Source organism: Peromyscus eremicus, chromosome 8a, assembly GCF_949786415.1.
Source record: "Peromyscus eremicus chromosome 8a, PerEre_H2_v1, whole genome shotgun sequence".
In the NCBI taxonomy this organism is placed as follows: domain Eukaryota; kingdom Metazoa; phylum Chordata; class Mammalia; order Rodentia; family Cricetidae; genus Peromyscus; species Peromyscus eremicus.
This window is the reverse complement of record NC_081423.1, coordinates 11554007-11578873: the sequence shown is the minus strand read 5'-3', so window position 1 is coordinate 11578873 and position 24867 is coordinate 11554007. Positions and strand designations below refer to the sequence as shown.

General features: G+C 46.1%; 1 protein-coding gene, 1 long non-coding RNA gene and 1 other non-coding gene across 3 annotated transcripts; 2 read left to right on the top strand and 1 right to left on the bottom strand.

Moving 5' to 3' along the window:
• The first annotated feature begins 2304 nt into the window (after window positions 1-2304).
• Window positions 2305-2377, top strand: Trnar-ccu (transfer RNA arginine (anticodon CCU)). Its single transcript has one exon. It is a non-coding gene; the product is annotated as a tRNA-Arg (tRNA).
• A 1359-nt stretch (window positions 2378-3736) lies between these two features.
• Window positions 3737-10703, bottom strand: LOC131915853 (uncharacterized). The gene is made up of 3 exons (XR_009380455.1): window positions 10504-10703; window positions 7669-7853; window positions 3737-4045 (listed from the first exon to the last, which is right to left on the bottom strand). It is a non-coding gene; the product is annotated as an uncharacterized LOC131915853 (long non-coding RNA).
• Window positions 10704-17310: 6607 nt separating this feature from the next.
• On the top strand, window positions 17311-18425 carry LOC131915852 (olfactory receptor 1361). Its single transcript, XM_059269158.1, has one exon. The coding sequence runs from the start codon at window positions 17487-17489 to the stop codon at window positions 18423-18425; it is 939 nt and encodes a 312-aa protein (XP_059125141.1). The 5' UTR covers window positions 17311-17486.
• Window positions 18426-24867: the final 6442 nt, after the last annotated feature.

Here is a 24867-nt window from a genome sequence, read left to right as displayed (position 1 = left end):
GTAACTCAGGCTGGTCCCGAACTTCGCATTTCCGATCTTCCTGCCCCACTTCTCAAGTGCTGGGCGTATAGGCATGTGAATTAATCTGGTTGGAGCCCAGAGCTAGGCAAGCAATCACTGAACCCATAATTCAAATTTTTCAATCAACAAGAATGGCTGGGATTATTCAAACTAACCTGATGCATAAAAATAATGGAAAATGCGGGATTTTTTTTAAAAAATCAATCCAGGTGTGATGTTGAAAACAAACAAACAAACAAACAAACAAAAACCCCAAACAGCCTTGAAAGTTGGTAGGATGGTGCAGGTCTGTGATCCCAGCACTAGGGCGGATGGGGCAGGAGAACTCAGGACAGCCTGAGCTAAGTCGTGACCCCCACCCCCCCTCACCGAGTTCCAACCAGCCACAGCTGAGAACTTTCAGGACAGTAAAGGAATTCTTAGCTAAATGTAAATGACCACGGGAACCCTGGGGAGGTGCCCAGTGTCTCAGAATAATAGTTACTTAGAAAGCGTTTGCCAATCCCTCTGCGCCCCGGGGGATGCAGAGAGAACTGGAGCAGGCGGCTGGGATGAATCTGTGCAGCGCAGATGAGAATGCACAGGAAAACACCTACCTGCCCCACTCCCACTGGCTGCTGTTTCTGGACTGTTTTTTTTTTTTTTTTTCTTCTGGGAGAGGAGATGTCCTAAGATGTTGAGACCCTCAAATATCTCTCCGGAGTCTGTGGAGAACAAAATTACATTTCCTGAGTTTATTATCGCTGCATTTTTCAAAAACCTTCAAGGAGTAGGTTCAAGAAGAAAGTGGTGGAGCCCTGACTAGCATGCCCTAGTCTCTGCTTAAATCCCCTGCACTCAACCTAAAGCAAAACAGAAGAGGAAGGAACCTTTTATACCAGGGTCAGAGATGATCCAGTTACTAGGAACAAGCTTAACCATCCAGGCATTTGGAAATATAGCTCAACCAAATGGCTCTTTAGTAAGGTCCGGGTTGATTTACCAAGCTGGCATGTACCTGCTGACTAGTCCCAGAGTCTGTGTAGCATTTTTGTCAAAAAATTTAGTATGACTTTTATGATTAAAAAAAAAAATATTTAGAAGCTCAAGGTCATCCTCAGCTACATGGTGACTTTGAGGCAGCCTGGGATACATAAGACAAAACACAATTAAAGAAATCGGGGTTTGTGGTACACTCTGCAAGACATCTGGCCTGCTAATAAATGCCAGTTTGAAGTTTGCCAGTAGTCCTTAAGGGCAAATCTGGTACCAGATCACCGATCTCCAGTCATCAGTAATCTGTTCTTGGGTCCCAGCATGACCTGTAGGGTCGTCAGAGGTCTGTGCCCTTCTCGGGCTGCTGGTTTAGCATCTTTCAGGTTCCTGGGGCGCACATCCGCGCCCGGAACTAGCTAGGACCTCAGCTTTGCCGGTCTTAGTCGGAGCTTCCTTTTTCTCTTGCTTTCCGTAAAAACGCAAAGGATTTTAAACTAGCAAAGACTTCGCGCTTCGGATGGGAAGCGTATTCCCAGAACCGCGGGCAGCCTGCTCGCCGCTGCGGGATCCTGGATGAGCCTCGGCCTCCCAGCTCGACGGTTCGAAAGCGCAAAGCAGATTCCAGTGCAGAGGACGCCGATAGATGCGAGGAGGAGGAGGAAGGTGTCCCTCTAAGGTTCCGGGAGCTGGAGCGCGGCGTGGAGACGGATCCGAACAGCTCCAGTCTGCGGGATTTTCACCACTGGGTAAACTGCCAGCTACCTTGAACGAAGAGAGCGTTTCCTGAAAACTCCACCAAAAAGTCGCATCGGGCAGCTCTGTGGGGTTTTGGCTGGCACCCCGATACCCCTGGTGCGCCGGTGTCTGCATAGTGAGGCTCAGGGCCGAATCTTCAGGGTCCTGAACGGCGGCCAAGCTCCGAAGGTGGCGTCCAGTCCCGTGGCTGCACGCGTGAGGACGCGGAGAAGGCTCTGACTTCTGCGATCGAGCCTCAGCCAGGAACTCCCATTTTTCTAGTGCTATCCAAGTCTTCATCCCAAGGTGAATGCGGTGCGTCCGGAGCCAGAGAGCTCCGGGAAGGAAGTGCAGGCGTGAGTCTCCGCGGAGCGGCGACTTGAGGTTGCAGGATCCGGAACGAGCCCAGCCAGAGGAGCTCCGGTATGCGAGGGCGCTGGGGCTGGAAGGCTGTAGCGACTGGGGCAAGATGTCCTGGGTAAATAAATGCCCACACCAGTTACTGAACGACGGTTTAACCACCAGTGAGGAAGTATTCCTTTTAATATTTTTCAAGGGAGGACAAGACTGTCAGCCCCAGTGGCCTAATGGATAAGGCACTGGCCTCCTAAGCCAGGGATTGTGGGTTCGAGTCCCACCTGGGGTAGTGAGCTACCACCTGCGATTGGGTAACATTTTGAGCTGCAAAATTAGCTATGCCAACTACAGCACAACACATATACATACTGAAGGGAAAAAAAAAAAGACGTGAATTTGCTTAAGAAATGTGGTAGGTATGGAGTGTTCAGTGACAGGTAATTTCAAGTTCTGTCACAGCACTGAAATTATGCACAGAAATACCACACTACTGAGTTGCAGGCTGTATTTGTGAGTGTCTAGCCTGATAGCTTGAGATGGGAGGCTTTCAGATGTACAGGAATCTATTTATAAGATGTTTTATTGTAGCTGTTGGATAAAAGAAGAGGGAAAAGGATCATTACTAGGGAAAGAATTAAATACATTTGTTTCTTTTCCGGTGTGTGTGTGTGTGTGTGTGTGTGTGTGTGTGTGTGTGTGTGTTCCTTTATATAACCCAGGCTGGCTTTGAACTCTCCTTCAACTTCAGCCTCCTGAGTACTAACTACCCTCACATGCAACTTGTTTGTTTTATTAATATGATTAAATTCCACGAAGAAAATTTAATCTATTCTGGTCTACTTGGATGATAAAACATGGAAGAGATTTTTATAAAAACAAGCCCTTCATGCCCCAGTTCCTATCAGCGCTGAAGGCTTTGGGAGGCAGAAAATGGGAGACTAGACGCTGGGCAAGTAGTCAGGTCAAAGGAAGAAAGGAAGTGAGGGTTCTCCCCTGACAGGTGACTGTGTAAGGACCGAAGGGCCCTAGAAGAATCGGCAGAGTTGAGGCACAGTGATTAATGACTCTCCCAGAGTCATGGATAATCTACTGTTTGAATCTCTGTTTTAGAATGTCTATTTCTGTGACATTTATAGTTCCTTCGAGGTGGGAAAAAGTCGGGGTGGGGTGGGGGAGAATCTTGGTGTTGGTCTATGATTTGGGCTCCAGCAAATTCTATCTCTACTGGCCTGTGATTTTGTGAGCACTCTGATAGCATAAAGCCCAGGAACCTGTGAATGCAGGGACAGCTATGGTTGAGGGCACCTTCCTGGAGTAAGCACTCCGACATCACTGAGAATGGAAGGGGGAGATGTCCCTGGTGGGCAGAAGCCAGGACAGCTCCTGCAAGGCTTTGATGATAAGTCCAGTTTGGTTTTTTATTTTATACCCTAGAACCACAAGGTGGAGTGGGCAAGCAAGCAAGATTTCACAGAAGTGTAGGTGGCAGTCAGCAGGTTGTTAAGGGATGACTAATTGCTTCGGCTATTTTTTTTTCCAGGTCATTCTGTTTCAGGTAGCAAGTGAAGTCACGCTTGGCAAATAGGAAGTGTAAGCAGTGTTTTAGTAAATTATTAAAGAAATCAATATATCAGTATCTAATAATCGGTCTTTTTTTAAACCCGACTTTACTTCACTATATTCTGGGAAGGGACTGGTTGCTCAGAGCACGCTGCAGTCCCTGACTGCATCCTAGAGTAGGCAGGCACGTGTGGTTTTCTCTCCTCTCCGGTGATCTTCCATCTTTTTCTACTTCCCTCCACCTTCCGTCCTAACCCCTCTCCTCCTTCCTTCCCTCGGACTGAAGAATGCAGGGTGGCTCCCGGTGCAGGGTGGGGAGAATTACCCGCAGAAGAACAGTTGCAGGTGTTCATGTTCAAGTTAACGGATCTGCTGGGTTTAAACCACAAGACTCAACCTGGAGGAGGAAGGGAATGGAAGCGAAAAGCAGCAATAGATTCTAAGCTGGAGCCCACCTCTGTTCCCTTATTTTTATTTTCTCATCCTATCCTGTTCTAGACAGCATCTTACCGTGTAGCTCAAGATGGGCTTGGTATCTCTCCCCGTTTCTCCCTTGCTCTTTTTCTCCCTTTCTCCCTCCTTTCCCCGAATCTGCCCCGGCAGTCTTCAAACTGAATACGTAGCCAAGGATGGCCTCAAACCCTTGATCCTCCTTCGTCAACCTCTCAAGTGCTGGAATAACAAGCCATCACTCCCAGTTTGCCTCAATCCCCCCGCCCCCAGGCTGGCCTTGAACTCACAGGGATTCCCCCTGCCTCTGCCTCCCCAGTGCTCGGATTAACCTTGCCTTAGCCTCTGCAGAGCTGGGATTATAGGTGTGAGCTGCCACACCCAGCTTTTCTTCGGTGTTTTAAATATTTGTTTTGTTAGCTGAGTGTGATGTCATCTCAGCTTTTGGGAGGCAGAGGCAGGCTGACCTTTATCAGTTCAAAGCCAGCCTGGTGCACATAGTGGGTTCTAAGCTTGCCAGGGTTATGTAGTGAGACTGTGTCTCCAAACAAACAAACAAATGCTGGTTTGTTAGCTTCTACACCCCTAGTGTAGATCTCAGCTCCATCAGTTTTTAACTCTTGGCTTCTTCCTATAGGTAATGCCCCCGCTTCCCCCGTCTTTGGTTTGAAGATCTTTAGCTATTTCTTCTTGTACCAGTGATTTACACACTCATCACGATGAACTCAACATTTTTCTATGTTACACTTTGGCAGACTGTGTTAGAGTATAATTTGGCTCAGTCAGTGTGTTGACTAGTTTAAAAGTCATCTTGACACAAGCTGAAGTCATTTTGGAACCTCAGCTGAGAAAACGCCCCCACCAGATTGGCTGTGTGCGTGTGTGTGTGTGTGTGTGTGTGTGTGTGTGTGTGTGTGTGGGCATTTCCTGCTTGAAGATGGATGGGGGTGGGGGGTTCAGGGTATACGGGCCCTTGTCAGGTTAGATACCTTTGATAGAAAAAGCTGTTTCTCACGATTCTCTCTTTATTTTTCTTTCAGTCTTAGCCACCGTGTTGACCATTTGAAGTCTCTAGTCACAGTAAATGATTGTTATGACAAGTGATGACATAAACATAAAATGAGCTCTTCCTAGGGTGGTCCCTGACCAAGCAACAGTAACAGAGTGAGGAGGGTTTTACTCTGACCAGAGATTCTATTCTCTCGACTAGAAGGATTTTTCTCTTAACAGGTCCTTTATTGGTGAAATTATTAAGGCCACTCCACATAGTTAAAAGGAAGGTTTATTTAGTGGCGTAACTTACAAATGAAGGGATAGATAGGTTACAGGGTCTGGGAAAGACATAGCGCAGTCTGGCGGTGTTCTCTGGAGAACTCTGCTCAGTCTACCTCCAGCGTCCAGGGTCCAGGAACCAAGGGAGCTGGCACATCCGGTCTCCAGGGTCCTCTCTTGGCCCCGCCTTGTAGGCAAGACGGTTACCGAAGCTTCATTGGGGGTTGGAACTTCCAGATCGAGGCTGGAATGACTACCCACTACAGTCCTTAGTGCTATAGTATTATTCCCCCTGCTCTGAAAAAGAAACCCTAGAATTGTCTAGGAACATATCAGAGAGCAGCCCCTCCCCCCAATACCTTTGACCTCTCTGGCCTCGGTCAGTGATGAGGCTTCCAAGGGCCCAAGGACAGTTTTGGCTTTTAGCCAAGGAGAAACTGCTCTCATTTCTTTGGGATCTTTTTACCCTAGATTGCCTACCCAATTTTTTGAACTTCCAGTTTTTTTCACGACCCCCACAAAAGGTAACCCTAACTGCCATTGTGGAATCGAAGCAGTGACAGACCTGGCTTCTTCTAGCTAGATGAGGCCATTAGGCCTGGCAGCCAGGGTACCCCTCCAGTAGGCCTACCCAGGATCACATGGGTGCTTTTATTTGGATACCAGCCAGGTGTCTGGAGGAAGGGAAGCCCTTGGCTGGAACCTGGATAGAAATGGGAGAGCTATTGGCATTACAAGGCTAGGCAGGAAGCCAGGAGAACAGGACAGAGGACAGCCCCCCGGACCCCCCACCCCCACCCCCTCCGCCCCGTTTCTCTGTGTATTGGTGCCTGTCCTGGATCTCACTCAGTAGACCAGGTTGGCCTTGAACTCACAGAGATGCGCCTGGCTCTGCCTGTTGGGATTAAAGGCATGTGCCGCCACTGCCCGGCTAGGGGACATTTTCTTAAAGGTCCAAATCAAAGTCCATTAGAATCTCTTTTAGAGATTGAGCCTAGCCGGGCGGTGGTGGCGCACGCCTTTAATCCCAGCACTTGGGAGGCAGAGGCAGGCGGATCTCTGTGAGTTCAAGGCCAGCCTGGGCTACCAAGTGAGTTCCAGGAAAGGCGCAAAGCTGCACAGAGAAACCCTGTCTCGAAAAACCAAAAAAAAAAAAAAAAAAAAAGAAAAAGAAAAAAAAAGAATAGAGATTGAGCCTACAGGCCAGCCTGGTCTACAGAGTGAGTTCCGGGATGGCCAGGTCTACACAGGGAAACCCTGTCTCAAGATTACAGCCTCTATCAATTAGATGCCTTGTTTTTCTTTGGCTTCTAAGGCTGGTTTCCAGAGTGATGAGCCCAGAATTTGCTTTCAGACCTCTAGACAGCTGTTGGCATGTCTAGAGTCAGAACTCCCTCTCAGATGGCTCTAGATAGGAAGAGAAACGAAACTTTCAGGTTAGAGCAATAGTGGACCCGTCTCCCTTAGCTTTAGGTAGGTGTAGCAGAGAGCTAGGGTCTGAAGTCTCCTACCCAGGCAGCATTTTTCTTTCTTTTTTATTTTTTTATGACAAGGTTTCTCTGGGTATCCCTGGCTGTCCTGGAACTCAATCTGTAGTTCAGGCTAGCCTCAATCTCACAGAAATCTACCTATCCCTACCTCCTGAATGCTGAGATAAAAGGTGTGCACCACCTCTGCCTGGCTATTTTTCTTATCAAGAAGAAAAAAATGAGTGATAAATTTGTATGGATGACATCTCATATTGGTTTAAATCTAATGTCTGGGAAGTGAGATCTTTGGACTGTTAAAGAAACACACCCCTCATTTTAGTCCTCGGTTACACTTTCTTGTGGGATATTTAAGACCATGCAGGTGACCAGAATCAATACTTTCTTTTAACAGTTAAGACCAGTTGAAGATCTAGTCCTCAGGGGTCAGTTTAGTTTAGAGGAACCTCTGGCTTCTCCGGCTTCCCTTTACCACTTCCACCATGGAGGTCTGGAATCATCTCTGTGGTCTAATGTCAAAATGCATTGGCCTCATCACTGGGCAGTAGAACCATGCTGGAGTCTCCTCTGGGTCTCCCACTTCCATGATTCCGTTAGGCACCAAGCCAGGTGAAAACCAGAAAAGAAAACAAAGTTGGGAGAAGAGAACCGGGACATATAACTGGGCTATAATGCAGGAAATTCTAGAGGTGCAGGAATCCCTGGGGGCTCAGGTGGTTTACCGGTGCTAACATTTTGATTCATGCAACGTGTGGTAACCAAGATGGCAGTGAAGTCATATGGTTATGGCCATCTTGATAATGTCACTAACCAAGGTGATGACCAATTTACTTGGTTGTCTTCATCTTGATAAGGTCACCAGCCAAGATGGTGAGAACACAATACAGTTACTTTTTGCTTATTGTGAGCGTAGCTCTATGATAAAATTAGCCATCAGGACACAAGTCTCTCTGGGATCCACGTCTCACAGATTAGATGTGGACAGTTACTCTTCTTCTGAAAAAAATAAATAAATAAAGGCACTGAGTTAGGTTAGCATGGGTGTAGGAGAAGATAGTACACGTAGCCTAGGCATGTGAATCTGGAAAAGGAAAAAAGAAAAACAAAGAGACAGAGGAATGACTTCATGGTCTCACCCCAAGAAAAGTGAGTCCATATGTCTTAGCACACACTGTAACTGTGAACTCCAAGCAGTGTCACCTAGACCTGTTTTGACCTCCCTGCAGTTTCATGGGAAGGGGAACCATGACAGGAGAGGGCAAGTGTAGGTGTGCCCAGTGCCTGTAGGTGGTGCTGTTGCACAGGGAGCACATGGATGGGCTGGGAAGGTGAGCGTGACCTTAGCACCATTTTCTCTCACTTAGGCTGAAGTCAGACAGATTTGTGAATACTGAATGGAGTTGAGGAGCCTCTGGACCAACCAGAGGAGTAGTTATCCCCTGTCAGGGGAATTTATTTCTTTAGAACTTTTTAAAAACTTAATTGTTTCCCATCCTGGCTTTATGAGAGTTAACCTACCAGACTCGAATCCTTACCTGATAAAGGTTTCTTGCACTTTGATAACCAATCAGAATCTAAGCATCTAGTAATGGAAGCTTCTTGTACTCCAAGTTTGAATGCTTCATACATCTCTAAGCAATTCCCTCGTGGGACAGTGCCCTTTGTTAGGCACTTAGCATTCGGAAGCCACCAAGGACACCTATGGAGTTATGGATCAGGACTCCACGCTCACTTCATGTCAGTGACATGTCTCATTTATTCTCTTATTCAACCCTGGGATGGCCCAGCCACCAAGGAGTACTGGGCCATTCTTCCATTCTTTGCATTTCCTACCGTGGTCTTTTGCACGGGAGCTTTCCGATCTCTAAGGCATTTTCTTGGGGCTTCTCACATTCCTGAGAAACTTTCTGTCCTGGAATTGTTATGGATCCAAAAGAGTGCCGTTCACCTGAGATCATGGAGGCCACCACAATGGGGGTGGGGCACTCTTCCCCTAAAGGAGGGGATCTAAACACTCTCTCAGATGGATTTGAAATCCTGGATAAGCCCCACAATTGTTAGCAAAATAAATCTTGATGTTGCACAAAGGAACACACTAAAAAAGAGAAAGTAGGCTGGGCGGTGGTGGCGCATGCTTTTAATCCCAGCACTCGGGAGGCAGAGGCAGGCGGGTTTTTGTGAGTTCGAGGCCATCCTGGTCTACAGAGCGAGATCCAAGAAAGGCGCAAAGCTACACAGAGAAACCCTGTCTCAAAAAACCAAAATAAAAAAAAAAAGAGAGAGAAAGTAACTTGGTAAAGCAATTTCTTTTTGTAAAAAGGGTTCACTAGAAACCAAATAGGGATATTGAGCTTACTTGCCAAGACAGCCTTGGTCTTCTATCCCTGAAGTAGCTGGTGGCTGTGTCTCACCCCATTGGTTGTAGCATAACTTTACAATCTAATGTGATTGGCTAATTGAGACAAAGTAGAAGGGGGAGGTTCAGGAACTATGGGATCTTATTGGGCTAAATACCTTTGATAGAAAAAAAAAATTGTTTCAGGCATGCCCAAGAGGCTTGTCTTCCTAGTGATTCTAGATCTAGCTCATTAAATTCACAACTGAGATGAACTGTCTTAAGATCAAAACTGTAGTAGGACACATTTGGTCCATGATCTAGGATGGCCACAACATCCACACTCTCATTGAGAATGGTTGGTTCAGGTTTATGCTTGTGCCCCGGGAGGGGAAGATGAAAGCCTTACCTTATTTAGCAACTCAAGGAGGAGAGAAGCTGTATGTATGCTGTCACTGTTGGTTTGGAAGGGATCAGTGTTGATTTAGGGAGTCACTGTTAGTCTGGGAGGGGTCACTGTTGGTCTGGAGTGGTCACTGTTGATCTGGGGGGTCACTGTTAATCTGGGAGGGGTAATTGTTGGTCTGGGAGGGGTCACTATTAGTCTGGGAGGGGTCATTGTTGGTTTGGGGGGCCACTGTTGGTCTGAGGAGGTCACTGTTGGTTTGGGGGGTCACTGTTGGTCTGAGGGGGTCACTGTTGATCTGGGGGGTTACTGTTAGTCTGGGAGGGGTCACTGTTAGTATGGGAGGTCACTGTTAGTCTGGGAGGTGTGATTTTGGAGTTATTGATAGATATGTTATATGGCAAGAGAAAGTCTATAAATTGAAGTTGAATAGAAGCTGTTGTAGTGAAGCTATGTCTTTTGGGCCTGACAAGACCTTTGGCCAGGTTTGAAAAGACTTAGGACAGATTGCTATGGAGACTACAGAATACTTTGGCCCTGCTGTCATGGCAACCAAACAGCGAAAGAGTGCAGGGATAGGTAGGCCTATGGCAATGATAATTGACTGGGCTGTTAACATTCCCTCCTGAAAAGGATATCATCTGACTCTTGTCTGAGCCTTACCCACCCTGTCCTGTCCTAACCCATCCTCCGACTACATACGCTACAGACAGTAGGAAGTTGGTCATAGTTGGGACTCCCGTGGTGCAGCTTTTGTGAATTATTGTCATGCTGGGGTGGGACTTGTCAGTGATGAAGCTGCTTTCGAGTCACCCAAGCTTCTGTAATCCCTCACTCATGCGCCTGTAGTGACCTCTCACCCAAGCTCCCCTAGCCCTTCCCATGCTCCTGTGAGTACCCCTCACCTGTGCTCCTGTGAACCTCACTCATGGTCCTGTAAGTAATCACTCAGCAGCAATCCTATAAAATAACCCATGACGTCATCGGCTCACCACAAAGGCTCTGGATGGAATACTCCCTTTGTTGATGTCCTATCTGTAGGGTGAAAAGGGCCAAGGAAAAACACCCTGACCCTGACTTGACCCCAGGACCAGGGCTTGAAATCCCACCAATCCCTGAGCTTGCTCTAGAGTCAGGCTACAGAATCCCAACAATCCCTGAGCTCAAAATCCCACCAATCTCTGAGGTCCCTGAGCTTGAAATGCTACCAATCCCTGAGCATGCCCTAGAATCAGATCACAAAAATCTACCAATCCCAGGCCACCCTGGAAAGCTCCAATCCTCTCCCCCCCAAGAAACCCTATATAAACTCTGTACTCAGTTCAGTTCGCTGCTGCTCCTCGCACTAGAGGCAGCCACCCTCCTGGATTCCCCTTCCCCCCTCCGCCACCAATAAATCTTTTCAGTGAGGTTTCTTGTACTTTGTAACCTTTTCTTTGGATCTGATCCCAGCTGTAACTGCTCAGCGGAAGAGAACTCCAACACTTTCTCTGGGGAAACTTCCTCTAGGAGAGCAGAGTTGTTACACTTCCTGGGACTTTGCTGGGGAAATCCTCCCCTGCTGGGGCAGAGTTGTTACATTGGGGAAACCTTTCCCTGCAACAGGGCTGTAAAATGCTGAGCTTGTAGTGACTTTGTGGTACTCCTTGGCTCCCAACTGCCAGGATACCTCTACATCCAAGCTGTAATGCTCACACTATTTGTATTGAAGAGACGTTTCTTTACTTCTCCCCAGAAAAAGTCACACAATGGAAACAAAGTGAAGAGGAAATGCATTGTTGTGACGTCATCATCGGGGTCCTGAATTTAGTAATATCTGAAAACACAGACTTCCAGAAAAGACAGTTTGAACTTTGCAGTTACATCCATCAGTAGATCCCGTTTCTCTTTAGGCTGATTAAAGTTTGTTTTCTATCACTTTCAAATAACACATTTACTAATTCATGACTATTCTCTTTTGGGCTTTTTTTTTTGTAATTAGCTTTGTGTATTATTTGTTTTATTTTGATTGGGGGGACTATTTTTGGAGATAGGATGGGCAGAACATATCTATTAGTGTCTGATGAGGCTATGAGCTCATTATAACCCTGAGGTTTTAGTTTTGAGTTATCTGTAGTAACTGAGTATTAATAAGACACATGAATAAAGAATTGGGGTAATAAATAACTCAGGGCAGATTAGAATAACATACATTTTGTACTAGTTACTTTTGTGTCCCTAGAGTGGGACTATCTAACAGAAAAAGTTCAGTTAGGGAGGGTGTGTTTTTGGCTTGTTGTTTGGAGCCTTCAGCCTGTGGTTGCCTGCCCGAGTGTGCTTGGGAAGAGCATGAGAATGGGAGTATGAATTAAGAGTGCTTTTCCACCTCATGACAGAGAGGACAGAGAGTGAGGGGCAGACAGGCGCTTGAGGCAAGGTACAGTCCAGAAGGACACAGCAATCGACCAGACCTGCAGCTTCCAGTTTCCCTAAATAGGGACAGTAATGAGACACAAAGCCTCAAAACATAAACTTGTTGAGGACAATTGCATTCTAACCTTAAGTTTCCAAAAGACATAATTTCAAGGATTCAGGTGATACTTCTGACTCAGAGTGTGTGGTTATTTTTATGGACAGTTAGTGTATTAATCCAGGAAAGGGAACTTTACAATGTGTAAGATCAAATGCTTTATGGCAACCTTACAATAAATAAGCACCTATAGATAAAAAGTGTGTGTGTGTGTGTGTGTGTGTGTGTGTGTGTGTGTGTGTGTGTGTAGACAGGGTCTCATTTGACTAAGGTTGGCCTCACTATGTAGCTGAGGTTGGCTTTGAACTCCCAATTCTCCTGCCTCTACCTCCCAAGTGCTGAGCTTACAGGATGTTCCACCATGCCTGGCTTATAGAGAAAATTCTTTTTTATTAATTAAAAACAATTTTTATGTGTATGAGTGTAATCCCTGCCTGCATGTCTGTGTACCACAAGCATGCTTGGTACCTGCAGAGCTCACAAGAGAACATCAGATCCCCTGGAACTAGAGTTATGGATGGTTTTGAGCCACCATGTAGGTGCTAGAAATTGAATCTGGGGCCTCTGCAAGAGCAGGAAATGTTCTTAACTGCTGAACCATCTCTCAAACCCTGAGAAAAATTCTTGAAGAAGGTTACCCATGGGACTCAAGATTTCTCTTTTACTTATTCAAATCTACATTCTATCAGTTTGTAAATAGACTCAGCAATGGTTTCTATTTCTTATTCCCTCTAAAATGAAAAAAAAAAAAAAAACAACAGTAGACTTGTCCCACGGCCCTTTGTGAAAATGACTGTCGGCATATGACTGTGCATGCGCACACAGCATGATCTCCAGACAATATCTACCCAGGGTACAGATGACCAAGCAGAGTGATGCAAATGTGACTTAGCACATGGCCTCTGCCTGGTGGGCAAGGGCTCTGATGAGGTCAAGAGTCGTGAGATATTTAATATCAATTGTTTCAACTGGTCATGTGTCACAGCTCCTTGAGGTGGCTTCCTTCCTCGCTTGAGGGAGGGTAAAGTTTTGTGACTCTAGGGAAGGGGGTCAGTTGCTTTCCCAAAATCATATAACGTAACAGGCAGCAGTGGATTAGGAAGTGTGTACAGCTCTGTGAAATTCAGAAGCTTATTAACTTTCTACTTTATTTCATTTGTATTTTTTTGGGGACATGGCCTCACTATGTATCCTTGACTGGCCTGAACTAACTATGTAGACCAATCTGGTTTGGAACTCACAGAAATCCACCTGCCTCTGCCTCCCAGGTGCTGGGATTAAAGGTGTATGCCATCATACCTGGCTCTCTTTTTATTTATCTATCTATCTATCTATCTATCTATCTATCTATCTATCTATCTATTTATTTTTGGTTTTTTGAGACAGGGTTTCTCTGTGTAGTTTTGCACCTTTCCTGGAACTTGCTCTGTAGCCCAGGTTGGCCTCGAACTCACAGGGATCCGCCTGCCTCTTTCTCCCGAGTGCTGGGACTAAAGATGTGAGCCACCACTGCCCGGTGTGTCTTGGTTTCTTTTCTATTGCTGTGAAGAGACACCATGACCAAGACAACTTGTAAAAAAAAAAAAAAAAAGCATTTAATTGGGAGCTTGCTTATAATGTCGGAGGGTAAGTCCATGACCATCATGGTGGGAAGCATGGCAGCAGATGGGTAGGCGTGGCACTGGAGCAGTAGCTGAGAGCTTACATCTGATCCATAAGTTGGAGGCAGAGGGCAAGAGACTGAACCTAGTGTGGGCTTTTGAAACCTCAAAACCCACCCCTGGTGACACACTTCCTTCAACAAGGCCACACCTCCTAATCTTTCCCCAAACAGTTCACCAACTTGGAACCAAACATTTGGTTCCAAATATGAGACTATAGGGGCCATTCTCACTCAAACCAACATAGTGTGTGTGTGTGTGTGTGTGTGTGTGTGTGTGTGTGTGTGTGCGTGCTCTCGCACTTGCGCGTGCCCACAAGCAAGCCATAGTGCATGTGGCTATCAGAGAACAAGCAGCTAGAGCCAGTTGGAGCATGTGGGTCTTGGGGGATCAGCTGAGGTCTTCATGCTCGGTGGCTAGTGCCTTTAACTGGGCCATCTCATCAGCTCTTGAAGGTCAGTCTCTTGAGTCTTACATGGCTTCACATTTCTCAACAATGACGTTAACTCGAACCGTGTGGGCAGAAGAGAAAATACTGGATTCTGAGGTTTTCTGTAGCCGAAGGGTATCACCTGTAATCACCCTCAATATTCTACCATTTTCAGTGTTGTTTAAGTCCAGAGGCAGAAACTCAGGCGACAGGTCTTTATCATCAGTGTTAAACCCCAAAGAGCCCAAGAAGGAGAAAGGACAAATTGCTTGTCTCTAACGAGGCTCTCAGGGACTATGGCCCTAGTGGCCATGGAAGCTCCTCTGAAGAACTTGTCCTGTGACTCCTTCAGATGGCCTTTTGGTTCTAAGGGCTGAGCCCAGGCTCCAGAGCCTCCTGCATACAGCCCAACAACACCAGTGACACTTCCCCACCCTCAGATGAACAACTTCTGGCCAAGTAAAAAAATGATGCAAGCCCAACACTTCTGGTGACATCGAGGACTGCCATCTGCTCTCAGGTCAGTAGGACTTTATATTGCAAATGGGAGGTGGAACCTTCCAGGAACACCCCTTAGTTTTAAGTGGAACCACGTTAACAGTCCTGAGGTCACTAACCATTCTTTATAATCACCCATTCTAACCAGTGTCTGTCTTGCCAGTTCTGGGGTCCTGACTGTGGAGAGTCCAGGTTGGTCAAGTTTCTGCCCAGACCTCTGATTCATCCTTTCTGCTTTAATCCTACAATTTCAGCTCAGTGCACCTAGCCAAGGAGTCCTGGTTTAGAAGGTGGAGGTGAGCTCTGTAGACCTGACGCTAGAGAGCAGCACAATGTGATTATCAGTCTGGGGTGGTTTTGGATGAGGCTAATTTGGTCTTCAGAGCAAACAGGAATTTGTGGTTTGTTCAGATTAGAGAGGATGGAAAGTCCATGTTTCCTCCAAAGCAACATTCTTAATCACACCGATAACGTCGATAATACTGGGAATTAAATGCTTGCAACCTGCTAGCATCTATGGCAACCACTCTGTGTGGGTATGTGTGTTTTTTGTGTTTTTATATTTTATTGTTAATATAGATTAATTGTATAAAATATGGTTTAATTGTGGCAGTTTTACACATGTATAAAATATACTTTGATCACATGTAATTCATCTCATCTTTTTTTTTTTTTTTTTTGGTTTTTTGAGACAGGGTTTCTCTGTGTAGCTTTGCGCCTTTTCCTGGAACTTACTTGGTAGCCCAGGCTGGCCTCGAACTCACAGAGATCTGCCTGGCTCTGCCTCCCGAGTGCTGGGATTAAAGGCGTTCGCCACCACCGCCCGGCCAATTCATCTCATCTTTTACTGACTTTTTCATCCCCTCTGGTGTCCCTGTCCCTTGAAGTAGGTTCCCTTCTACTTTAATGTTTTTATTATTATTACATTAATTATTAAAAATAATGTTATTAATTAAAATTTGAAAACGGATACAATCTCTCTCTATAACTCTGGCTGTCCTAGAACTCACTCTGGATCAGGCTGGCCTCAAACTCACAAAGATCTGTCTGCCTGTTCCTCTGGATTAGTGAGATTATAGGTGTGTGCCACCATGCCTGATCTTGTTTTTTTTTTTTTTTTTTTTTTTTTTTAACCTAGATTTCCCATTTGAAAAGAAATGTAGCCATGTGATAGGAAGCACTTGGGAAGCAAAGACAGACGGATCTCCATGAGTTTGAGGCCAGCGTGGCCTACAGAGCAGGTTCCAGGACAGTTAGGGCTACACAGAGAAACGCTGTCTGGAAAAACAAAAACAAAAACAAACCCAAAACCCAAAATAACGAACAAATAGAAATGTAGTTTTTTTGTTTTTGTTTTTCCTGATTCTTATTTTTTAATAAAACACCACAATGTATACACACCATACTTTTTTTGTCCATTAATCCATTGATAGACATCTAAATAAAATTGCTTGTATCTTAGGCTGTCCTCAGACTACTATGTAGCTGATGACCTTGAACTCTTGACCCTCCTGCCTCCACATCCTGCATTCTGGGATCCCAGGCATATACTACCACACCCTCCCCCCTAACTCGGCTAGATTTCTTATGTCTGTAAATTTTCTTTCTTTCTTTCTTTCTTTCTTTCTTTCTTTCTTTCTTTCTTTCTTTCTTTCTTTTTTTCTTTTCTTTTTTTTTTTTTTTAGGTTTTTTGAGACAGGGTTTCTCTGTGTAGCCCTGTAGGCTGTTCTGGAACTTGCTCTGTAGATCAAGTTGGCCCTGAACTCAGTGATCTGCCTGCCTCTGCCTCCCAAGTGTTGAGATTAAAAATGTGCTCTATCACCACCAGGCTATGTCTGTAATTTCTTAAAAATCACACTTTTATTTTATTTTCTGGGGACTGGAAAGACGGCTCAGTGGTTAAGAGCACTGGCTACTCTTCCAGAGGACCCAGCACCCATATGGCAGCTCGTAACTGTTGCTACCTCCAGCTCCAGGGAATCTGACACCTCACACAGACATTCATGCAGGCAAAACACCAATGCACATAAAATAAAAATAATTTTAAAAATTATACTTTTAAAAACCATTAGGTGGTCAGGCATTGTTATCATGTCACCCATGAACTTGGGAGGCAAGGCCAGGAGGATTCTAAGTTCAAGGCCACTCAGGACAACTCGGGGAGACGCTGTCTCAAAGATCAAAAAGGGAAATAATAATAGAAAGTTCAATTAGCACACATTGCTGACCAGGAACTTACTGTCATAATCCGTCCAACATCCTTCCTAAGATGCACAACCCATACACACACAACCCATACACACACAACCCATACACACACAACCCATACACACAACCCCCCACAACCCATACACATACAACCCCCCACAACCTATACACACACAACCCATACACACACAACCCATACACACACAACCCATACACACACAACCCCCCCCACAACCTATACACACACAACCCGTACACACACAACCCCCCACAACCCATACACACACAACCCATACACACACAGCCCATACATACATAACCCATACACACGCAACCCATGCATACACAACCCATACACACGCAACCCATGCATACACAACCCATACACACGCAACCCATACACACACAACCCATACACACGCTAGCTCACAGTGCTGATGAAGAAATGAAAGCACTGCAGGGAGCGAAGTGCTCACACTTTCGCTAACTCCTCTGACCTATTTCTCTGTAATTTTAGTTGTCCTGTCTTCACCAGTATTCCCAAGTTTCAGGATTTAATCATCTTTGCCTGCTCATAGTCCAATGAAAGGCACCAACCAGTCGAGCGTCTCCGAGTTCCTCCTCCTGGGACTCTCCAGGCAGCCCCAGCAGCAGCAGATCCTCTTCCTGCTCTTCCTCATCATGTACCTGGCCACTGTCCTGGGAAACCTGCTCATCATTCTGGCCATCGGCACAGACTCCCGCCTGCACACCCCCATGTACTTCTTCCTCAGCAACCTGTCCTTTGTGGATGTCTGCTTCTCCTCCACCACTGTCCTCAAGGTGCTGGCCAACCACATACTCGAGAGTCAGACCATATCCTTCTCTGGGTGTCTCACACAGATGTATTTCCTTTTCATGTTTGTGGACATGGACAATTTCCTGCTGGCTGTGATGGCCTATGACAGGTATGTGGCCATATGCCACCCCTTACACTACACAACCAAGATGACCCATCAGCTCTGTGTCCTCATGGTGGTTGGGTCATGGGTGGTAGCCAGCCTGAATGCTCTGTTGCACACCCTGCTCATGGCAAGACTCTCATTCTGTGCAGACAACACCATCCCCCACTTCTTCTGTGACATCACTCCCCTCCTGAAACTCTCCTGCTCAGACACACACCTCAATGAGCTGATGATTCTTACAGAGGGAGCTGTGATCATGGTCACCCCATTTGTCTGCATCCTAGTCTCCTACACCTGCATCACCTCTGCTGTCCTGAGAGTCTCATCCCCAAGGGGAAGATGGAAAGCCTTCTCCACCTGCAGCTCCCACCTGGCTGTGGTCAGCCTCTTCTATGGCACCATCATCGCTGTGTATTTCAACCCCTTATCTGCACATTCATCTGAGAAGGACACGGCAGCCACCGTGCTGTACACAGTGGTGACCCCCATGCTGAACCCTTTCATCTACAGCCTGAGGAACAGGGACCTGAAAGGGGCACTACGCAAAGCGGTCCATAAGAAGATGCTCTCTTTCTGATCAGTGTATACTGAGTCTATGTATCACTCTCATGTAAGTAAATCATTTCCACCTCACAGATGTCATACAGTCTGTCTCTAAGAGTATTTCCTGAAATAGAATGAACACATTTGGTAGAAGCTTATCCACAAGTCTTGACGTAGTTCGCACCCTGCTCCTCTTAATGTGTGAAGCCAATTACTCTATCCTAAATGTGTTTATCAAACAATCAACCTTCCTTTCTAGCTGGGGTTACAGCTCAGTGGTAATGGGCTTGCCTGGCACATAGAGTCCCATGTTTGATCTCCAGCGTCGCAAAGCAGAAAGAGAAGGAAGTTCGTTTTCCCTTTCCAAGTGAAAGTGTGAGGATCACTTTGGAAGCCTCTATTTCACAAAATTTTGCATTTCCCTTTTGAAAAATGCTCTCAGAACACACAGCAATCATTTTTTCTGCCCAGGCAGAATGTTAATCTCACCAAGAAGCCTTGAAATGCAATTATCAGTGCTGGGACTAACTCCAACCAGTTAGATCCAAATGTCTGGTTTCTCGTGTATTTTCTGGGTTGATAGATACTAAAACCAAATGTGCTTTACAACCCGGCCTCATGAAGTGTGGGCCAGAAACTCTCAGGGAAATCTGAAGTCCTGTGTGGGCAAGGTATGGGCAGGGTCAGAGTGGTGCCACCCGCAGCTCTCTGTGGGCTAACACCTCAGGCTCCTGCGGAGAAAGCTGCTCCTGGGCTTCCCATTGAATCCCTGTTACACCAGATGTGTTTTTGTCTCTGGCCCTCTAATCAGACAGCTCTACCTCATGGGGCATTGCCACCATAAGACATGCCTTTGAGTTTGAGGGCCAAGTTCCAATGGAGCAACCCATGTGTATGAGATGGCTGCCTTCCTCTTCTTGGGCACTCAAGCCTCCTCAAAAGTCAAAGTTTCCTGCTCTTTGGAGCCTTTTTGTTCGTTTTGTTTTTGGGTTTTTTCAAGACAAGGTTTCTCTGTGTAGCCTTGGCTGTCCTGGAACTCTGGCCTACAAACTCACAGAGATCCACCTGCCTCTGCCTCCTGAGTGCTGGGATTAAAGGCCACCCCACCACTTCCTAGTTTCTTTGGAGCCTTTTTGGAGTCTTTTAGGTTAAGCAAGCCTCCCCTTTCTTTCCCCACCCCCAAGAAAATCGCTGGAGTCACTGTGCACAGGCAACCATGTAGTCTACTCTAGTCCCCATAAGGCTCCTGCTGAACCCTCTTCGGGGGTGAGACCTGTGGGACTCATGGGCCAACACTGTGCACCTTGGGTGCCCTGAGCAAAGCTGGGATCCTGACACAGTTGTATAGGAGACCTAGTTTGGTGAACAAGTGAACACATGAGTGTTGTCTTTTAATTTGTATTGAGTGGGCAAGAGACTTTACAAGGTATATTTTGAGCAAAATTACTATTGCATCCAAAATAATTACATCATGTTCTATAGTAGAAAACAATGCTGGGTATTAGGAAGAGTTGTGCTTTTACTCCATTTTTAGAACATAAGAACTTTTGCGGGGAGTTGAGGAGAAAGTTAGTCAATAAAGTTCCTGTCATTAAAGCATGAGGTCCTGAGTTTGGCTCCCCAGCACCCATTTAAAAGCTAGGCATAGTGGCATGAATTTGTGACCAAAGTGTTGTGGGGGAGAGTTGGAGACAGGTGGAGTATCTTTAAAACTAAGGTGAGAGTGATTGAGAGAGACACAGGAAGTTGATCTCTGCGTGGCACACCCACATGCACATAGGCATGCTCTTACACATACACACACACACCCACACACCCACACACACCATACATTCACCAAAAAGAAAATGAAAGCATTTTTTACTGTTCATTATGATTATTAAAATTTATAGCAACACATCAGCAAATAGATAATAGAGAACCACTTCGTGTGCTTCAAATGGCCATCTAGACACCGAAGGTTGGAGAGGACATAGAGAACTCAGTACAGTGGAGCATGTTCAAGACAATGAGAAGACAAAACGGTGGCACATCACGAAGCCACCATGAAAACACTATGGTGGTCTTTAAAACAAATAGAAGGATTGCATGATCCAACCATTAACTTACAAGTTTGATCACAAAATGTCTGAAGGCACAGTCTCAAAGGGATGTTCATATATTGGTGTTCTTAGCATCACTACTACTACTACTAACAATAATTTCACTATCTTGGTTGGGCTTCAGAGACAGCTCTATGGGTAAAGCCTTTGCCACACAGGCTGAGAACCTAGGTCCGGATCCCAAAAAACCATGTAATGCTGGATGCAGTAGCGGGAGTCTGAAATCACAGTGCTCCTGCAGTGAGGTGAGAGGTGGAGGCAGGAGGATCCCCAGGAGGTTCTGAGCCAGCTGGTCTGGAGTACAGTGTCAAACAATAAGAGGCGTTGGCTCAAACTAGATAGAAGACATAGTCCACACCTAGAATTGTGCTTTGACCTCTACATGAGTGCTATGGCACTGGCACACTCACACACATGTGCACACATAGACACACACACATGCACACTCAGACACACACATATGCATACACACAGACACACACATGCACACACACAGACACACACACATGCATACTCAGACACACACACATGCACATACACACAGAGATACACACATACACACACACACACACACACACACACACACACACATCGTATACAATGTCCACTAATGGATGAACAGATTAAGCAAAAGGTGAAAGTGTGGTACACGCATAAAATGTAATATTATTCAGCCTTGAAGAGGAAATTCTGATGTACTTCAAAATGAATGACCCCGAGGGTATCGTGGTAAGGAAAATAAACCAGTCACAAAAAGACAGCTACCACATCATCCCCAGTATGTGAGGTCCTTACGGTAGTCAAATTCATGATAGGAAACAACATGGTAACTGCCAAGGACTGAGGAGAGGGAAATAAAGGATTGTTACTTGTAGGGATTGGAGGAAACCCCGAGTGAGTGAGTGGAGTGTACCTTTTGACATGCGCACTGCCTGGGGAGGCTCCAAGGTCAATTGACCCATGGACAACTGGCCAAACTGTTACCCATATGGGCCACACTAACGGGTGTGTGTGTGTGTGTGTGTGTGTGTGTGTGTGTGTGTGTGAGAAACCTTGGGAGTCTCAGTGTTTACTATCAGTGTGTTCAGAGACTAGCAGCTGTGGGTTCCTCCCCCAGGATGTTGACATTCTGGGGCTGCAGAGACCTCCCACCTAGTCTAGCTGACCCCGCCCTCCATCAGGATTCCTGAATGTGGCCTTGTTTAAGTGTAATAAAATTTCAATAATGCAAAATGGAAAGAATCCTGAAGAATAAACACTCAGAAATGTGAATGTCCTTAACACTGCTGAACTGCCTAATTAAATGCTTAATAGAATTGACAGAGTCTGCTGCTTATTTTATTATAGCTAATATAAATGATGCTTAACAGGTAAAATTTGTTTTTAGAATCACAATATAATATACAATGTAAATGATTTTTATAAGATATCAGGAAGAAAATGAAAGTAACCTGTAAAAACATATGAAAGCAATTTTAAACAAAGTTGACCTCAGGTTGCATGGTGATTTGAATGAGAAATGTCCCCCATAGACTCAGGATTTGAAATTTGGTCCCTAGTCGTTGGCACTGTTTGGAGAAGCTTAGGAGGTTCAGTCTTGCTGGAGAAGTATGTCTCTGGGAGGCAGGCTCGGTGAAGTAAGGCCTCACCCCCTGGTTCCCGCTCTCTCTGCTTCACGTTGGCGTTTAAAGGTGTGAGCTCCCAGCTGCTTGCTCCTGCTGCTGCGCCTGCTGCCTGCTGCCATGCCCTGCCAGGATGAACTCTTATCCCCCTGGAACACAAACCTGAGTAAAATCTTTCTTCCAGAAGTTGCTAAACCGTCTCTTCTGGATTCCTTCTCTCCTGCTCATATGCTCCTAGCTATGCCTAAACCGGAGGATTCTCTGACTCCGGAATCTCTGACTCTAGATCCTGCTAACGAACCTCCACCTATCCGACCTCCGGCTCCCACTCCTGCTCTTAGGGCGACTGTTCCTTCAGCTCCTCTTCCAGATTCTTCTTCCTCTAAAGCTGTTTCTTCCTCGGCAGCGGCCATTTCCAAAGGCCCTACCCTGGCTCCAACCTTCACTCCTCCTGCTACTCGTTCTTGAACTGCTAAAGGGCCTGATTCCAGCCATCCAAACCCATCCACTATTCTTCATTTGCGAGAGGTGGCTGGTGTGGATGGACTGATTAAGGTCTATATTCCATTCTCTTTTGCAGAACTCTCTCAGATAGAAACTAAGCTGGGTTCTCATACTTCTAATTCTGCTTCCTTTATTAAACAGTTTTAATATATAACTCAATCTTATAGTCTCACCTTTCATGACATATACAAGATACTTTCTAATAATTTACTTCCTGAGGAGCGCAGGCGGGTATGGGAACAGGCTAGGACTCATGCAGATGAGGTTCACCAGACTAACCCCTCACATCCTCCAGGAGCCGAGGCGGTTCCTGACCAAGAACCACACTGGGACTATAACACCCAGGGTGGCTCTCTAGCCAGAGATAGGTTTATTATCTGTCTCCTGACAGGCCTCTGTAAGGCTGCCCTAAAACCAGTAAACTATGAAAAACTAAAAATGATAATTCAAGATAAGGACGAAAATCCGTCTCACTTCTTGGAGCGCCTCACCAAGGCTCTACTTCAGTTCACTAGCTTAGACCTGGAGAGCCCTGAGGGCAGGCAGCTCCTGATGACCCACTTTGTCTCACAGAGCTTCCCCGACATTAGGGCTAAACTTAAATGTTTAGAGAACGGCCCTCTGACCCCATAGGCAGATGTGCTGGCGATAGCATTTAAGGTGTACCATGGTAGAGATGAGAAGGCCCAGAAAAGGAGCTGCCAGATGCTGGCAAACACCATCCAACCAGCTCCCCGAAAGCCGTTTGGTCCCTGTTTCAAGTACGGGAAAGAAGGCCATAGGGCCCGGGCTTGCACCACCGCCCCACAAAGGGCACTGATAGGGCCTTGTCCAAAATCACTGGTCAGCTGACTGTCCTAATGTCCCAAGCGACATAGGAACACCAGACGAAGACCACCCTCTGGCTGACTTTCTAGGCTTGGCCTACAGTGACGACTGATGCTGCCTGGTTTCTGCCCCGGCCACTCCCATCTTACACAGGGAACCTAGGGTAATAATAAAAGTAAATGAGTACCCCATCTTGTTCCTTTTGGACACTGGAGCTACCTACTCTGTCCTGAGAGAGTTTTGGGGGCCTACCTCTCCTTCTCATCTCCCTGTTGTCAGGGTTGGGGGGACAGCCTTACCTACCTCATCAGACACCACCACTTAATTGCATTTTCAGAGGCATCCCTCTCACACACACATTCTTAGTGGTGCCAAGCTGCCCTGTACCTTTAATGGCAAGGGATCTTCTAGCTAAGGTAGGAGCATCCATTTCTTTAGCTCCCCACATTTGCCTCATCCCAGACGCGCCACCAGCTCCTCTCCTCCTCCTAGCCACTCACTCTACTGACTCTAACAGTTCTTTTCCCTTGCCAGCATCTCTGGTAGACCCCAAAGTCTGGGATATCCAAAACCATTCTATCACTAGACACCATCAGCCTATTACTATCCAGCTACAGAACCCTACCAGATATATCACCCAAGCTCAGTACCCTCTCTCACTCCAGAGCCTAACAGGACTTAAGCCTATTATTTCTGACCTTCTCAGGAAAAAGCTGCTCCACCCAACCTCTTCACCTTTTAACACTCCCATACTTGCAGTTAAGAAATCTAATGGAACCTACCGCCTGGTTCAAGACCTCTGGTTCATTAACTCTGCAGTGGTCCCCCTCCATCCTGTAGTGCCTAACCCTTATACTCTCCTGTCCACTATCCCCTCAGGAACCTCTCACTTCTCAGTTCTAGATCTCAAAGACACCTTCTTTTCTATCCCTCTCAGTCCTCAGTTTCAAAATATCTTTGCTTTCACCTGGACTGGCCCTGACACTCACCTGTCCACACAGCTGACCTGGACTGTTCTGCCACAGGGATTCAGAGACAGTCCACACCTATTTGATCAGGCTCTGGCCTCTGACCTGCTTTCTCTGTCTCTCCCTGGCTCTAAACTAATACAGTATGTAGATGATATTTTACTCTGTAGCCCATCCTTACAGGTTAGCCAAACTAACACCTCTGCTCTCCTAAATTTCTTATCCAGCCAAGGTTACAGGGTATCTCCTTCTAAAGTTCAGCTGTCCACTCCCTAGGTCACTTATTTGGATCTAACTATTACTCCAACCCACAAGGCTATTACTGTAGACAGAAAGCATCTAATCCAGTCTCTTACAGTCCAGTCCCTCCTACTAAACAGGAGATTCTGTCTTTCCTAGGAATAGCTGGCTTCCTATGGTCTTGGGTTCCATCTTTTTCTCTCTTTGCTCAC

Excerpts from the sequence above, each read along its gene's own strand:
- LOC131915852 (XM_059269158.1), top strand. The coding sequence starts at position 17,487 with ATGAAAGGCACCAACCAGTCGAGCGTCTCCGAGTTCCTCCTCCTGGGA.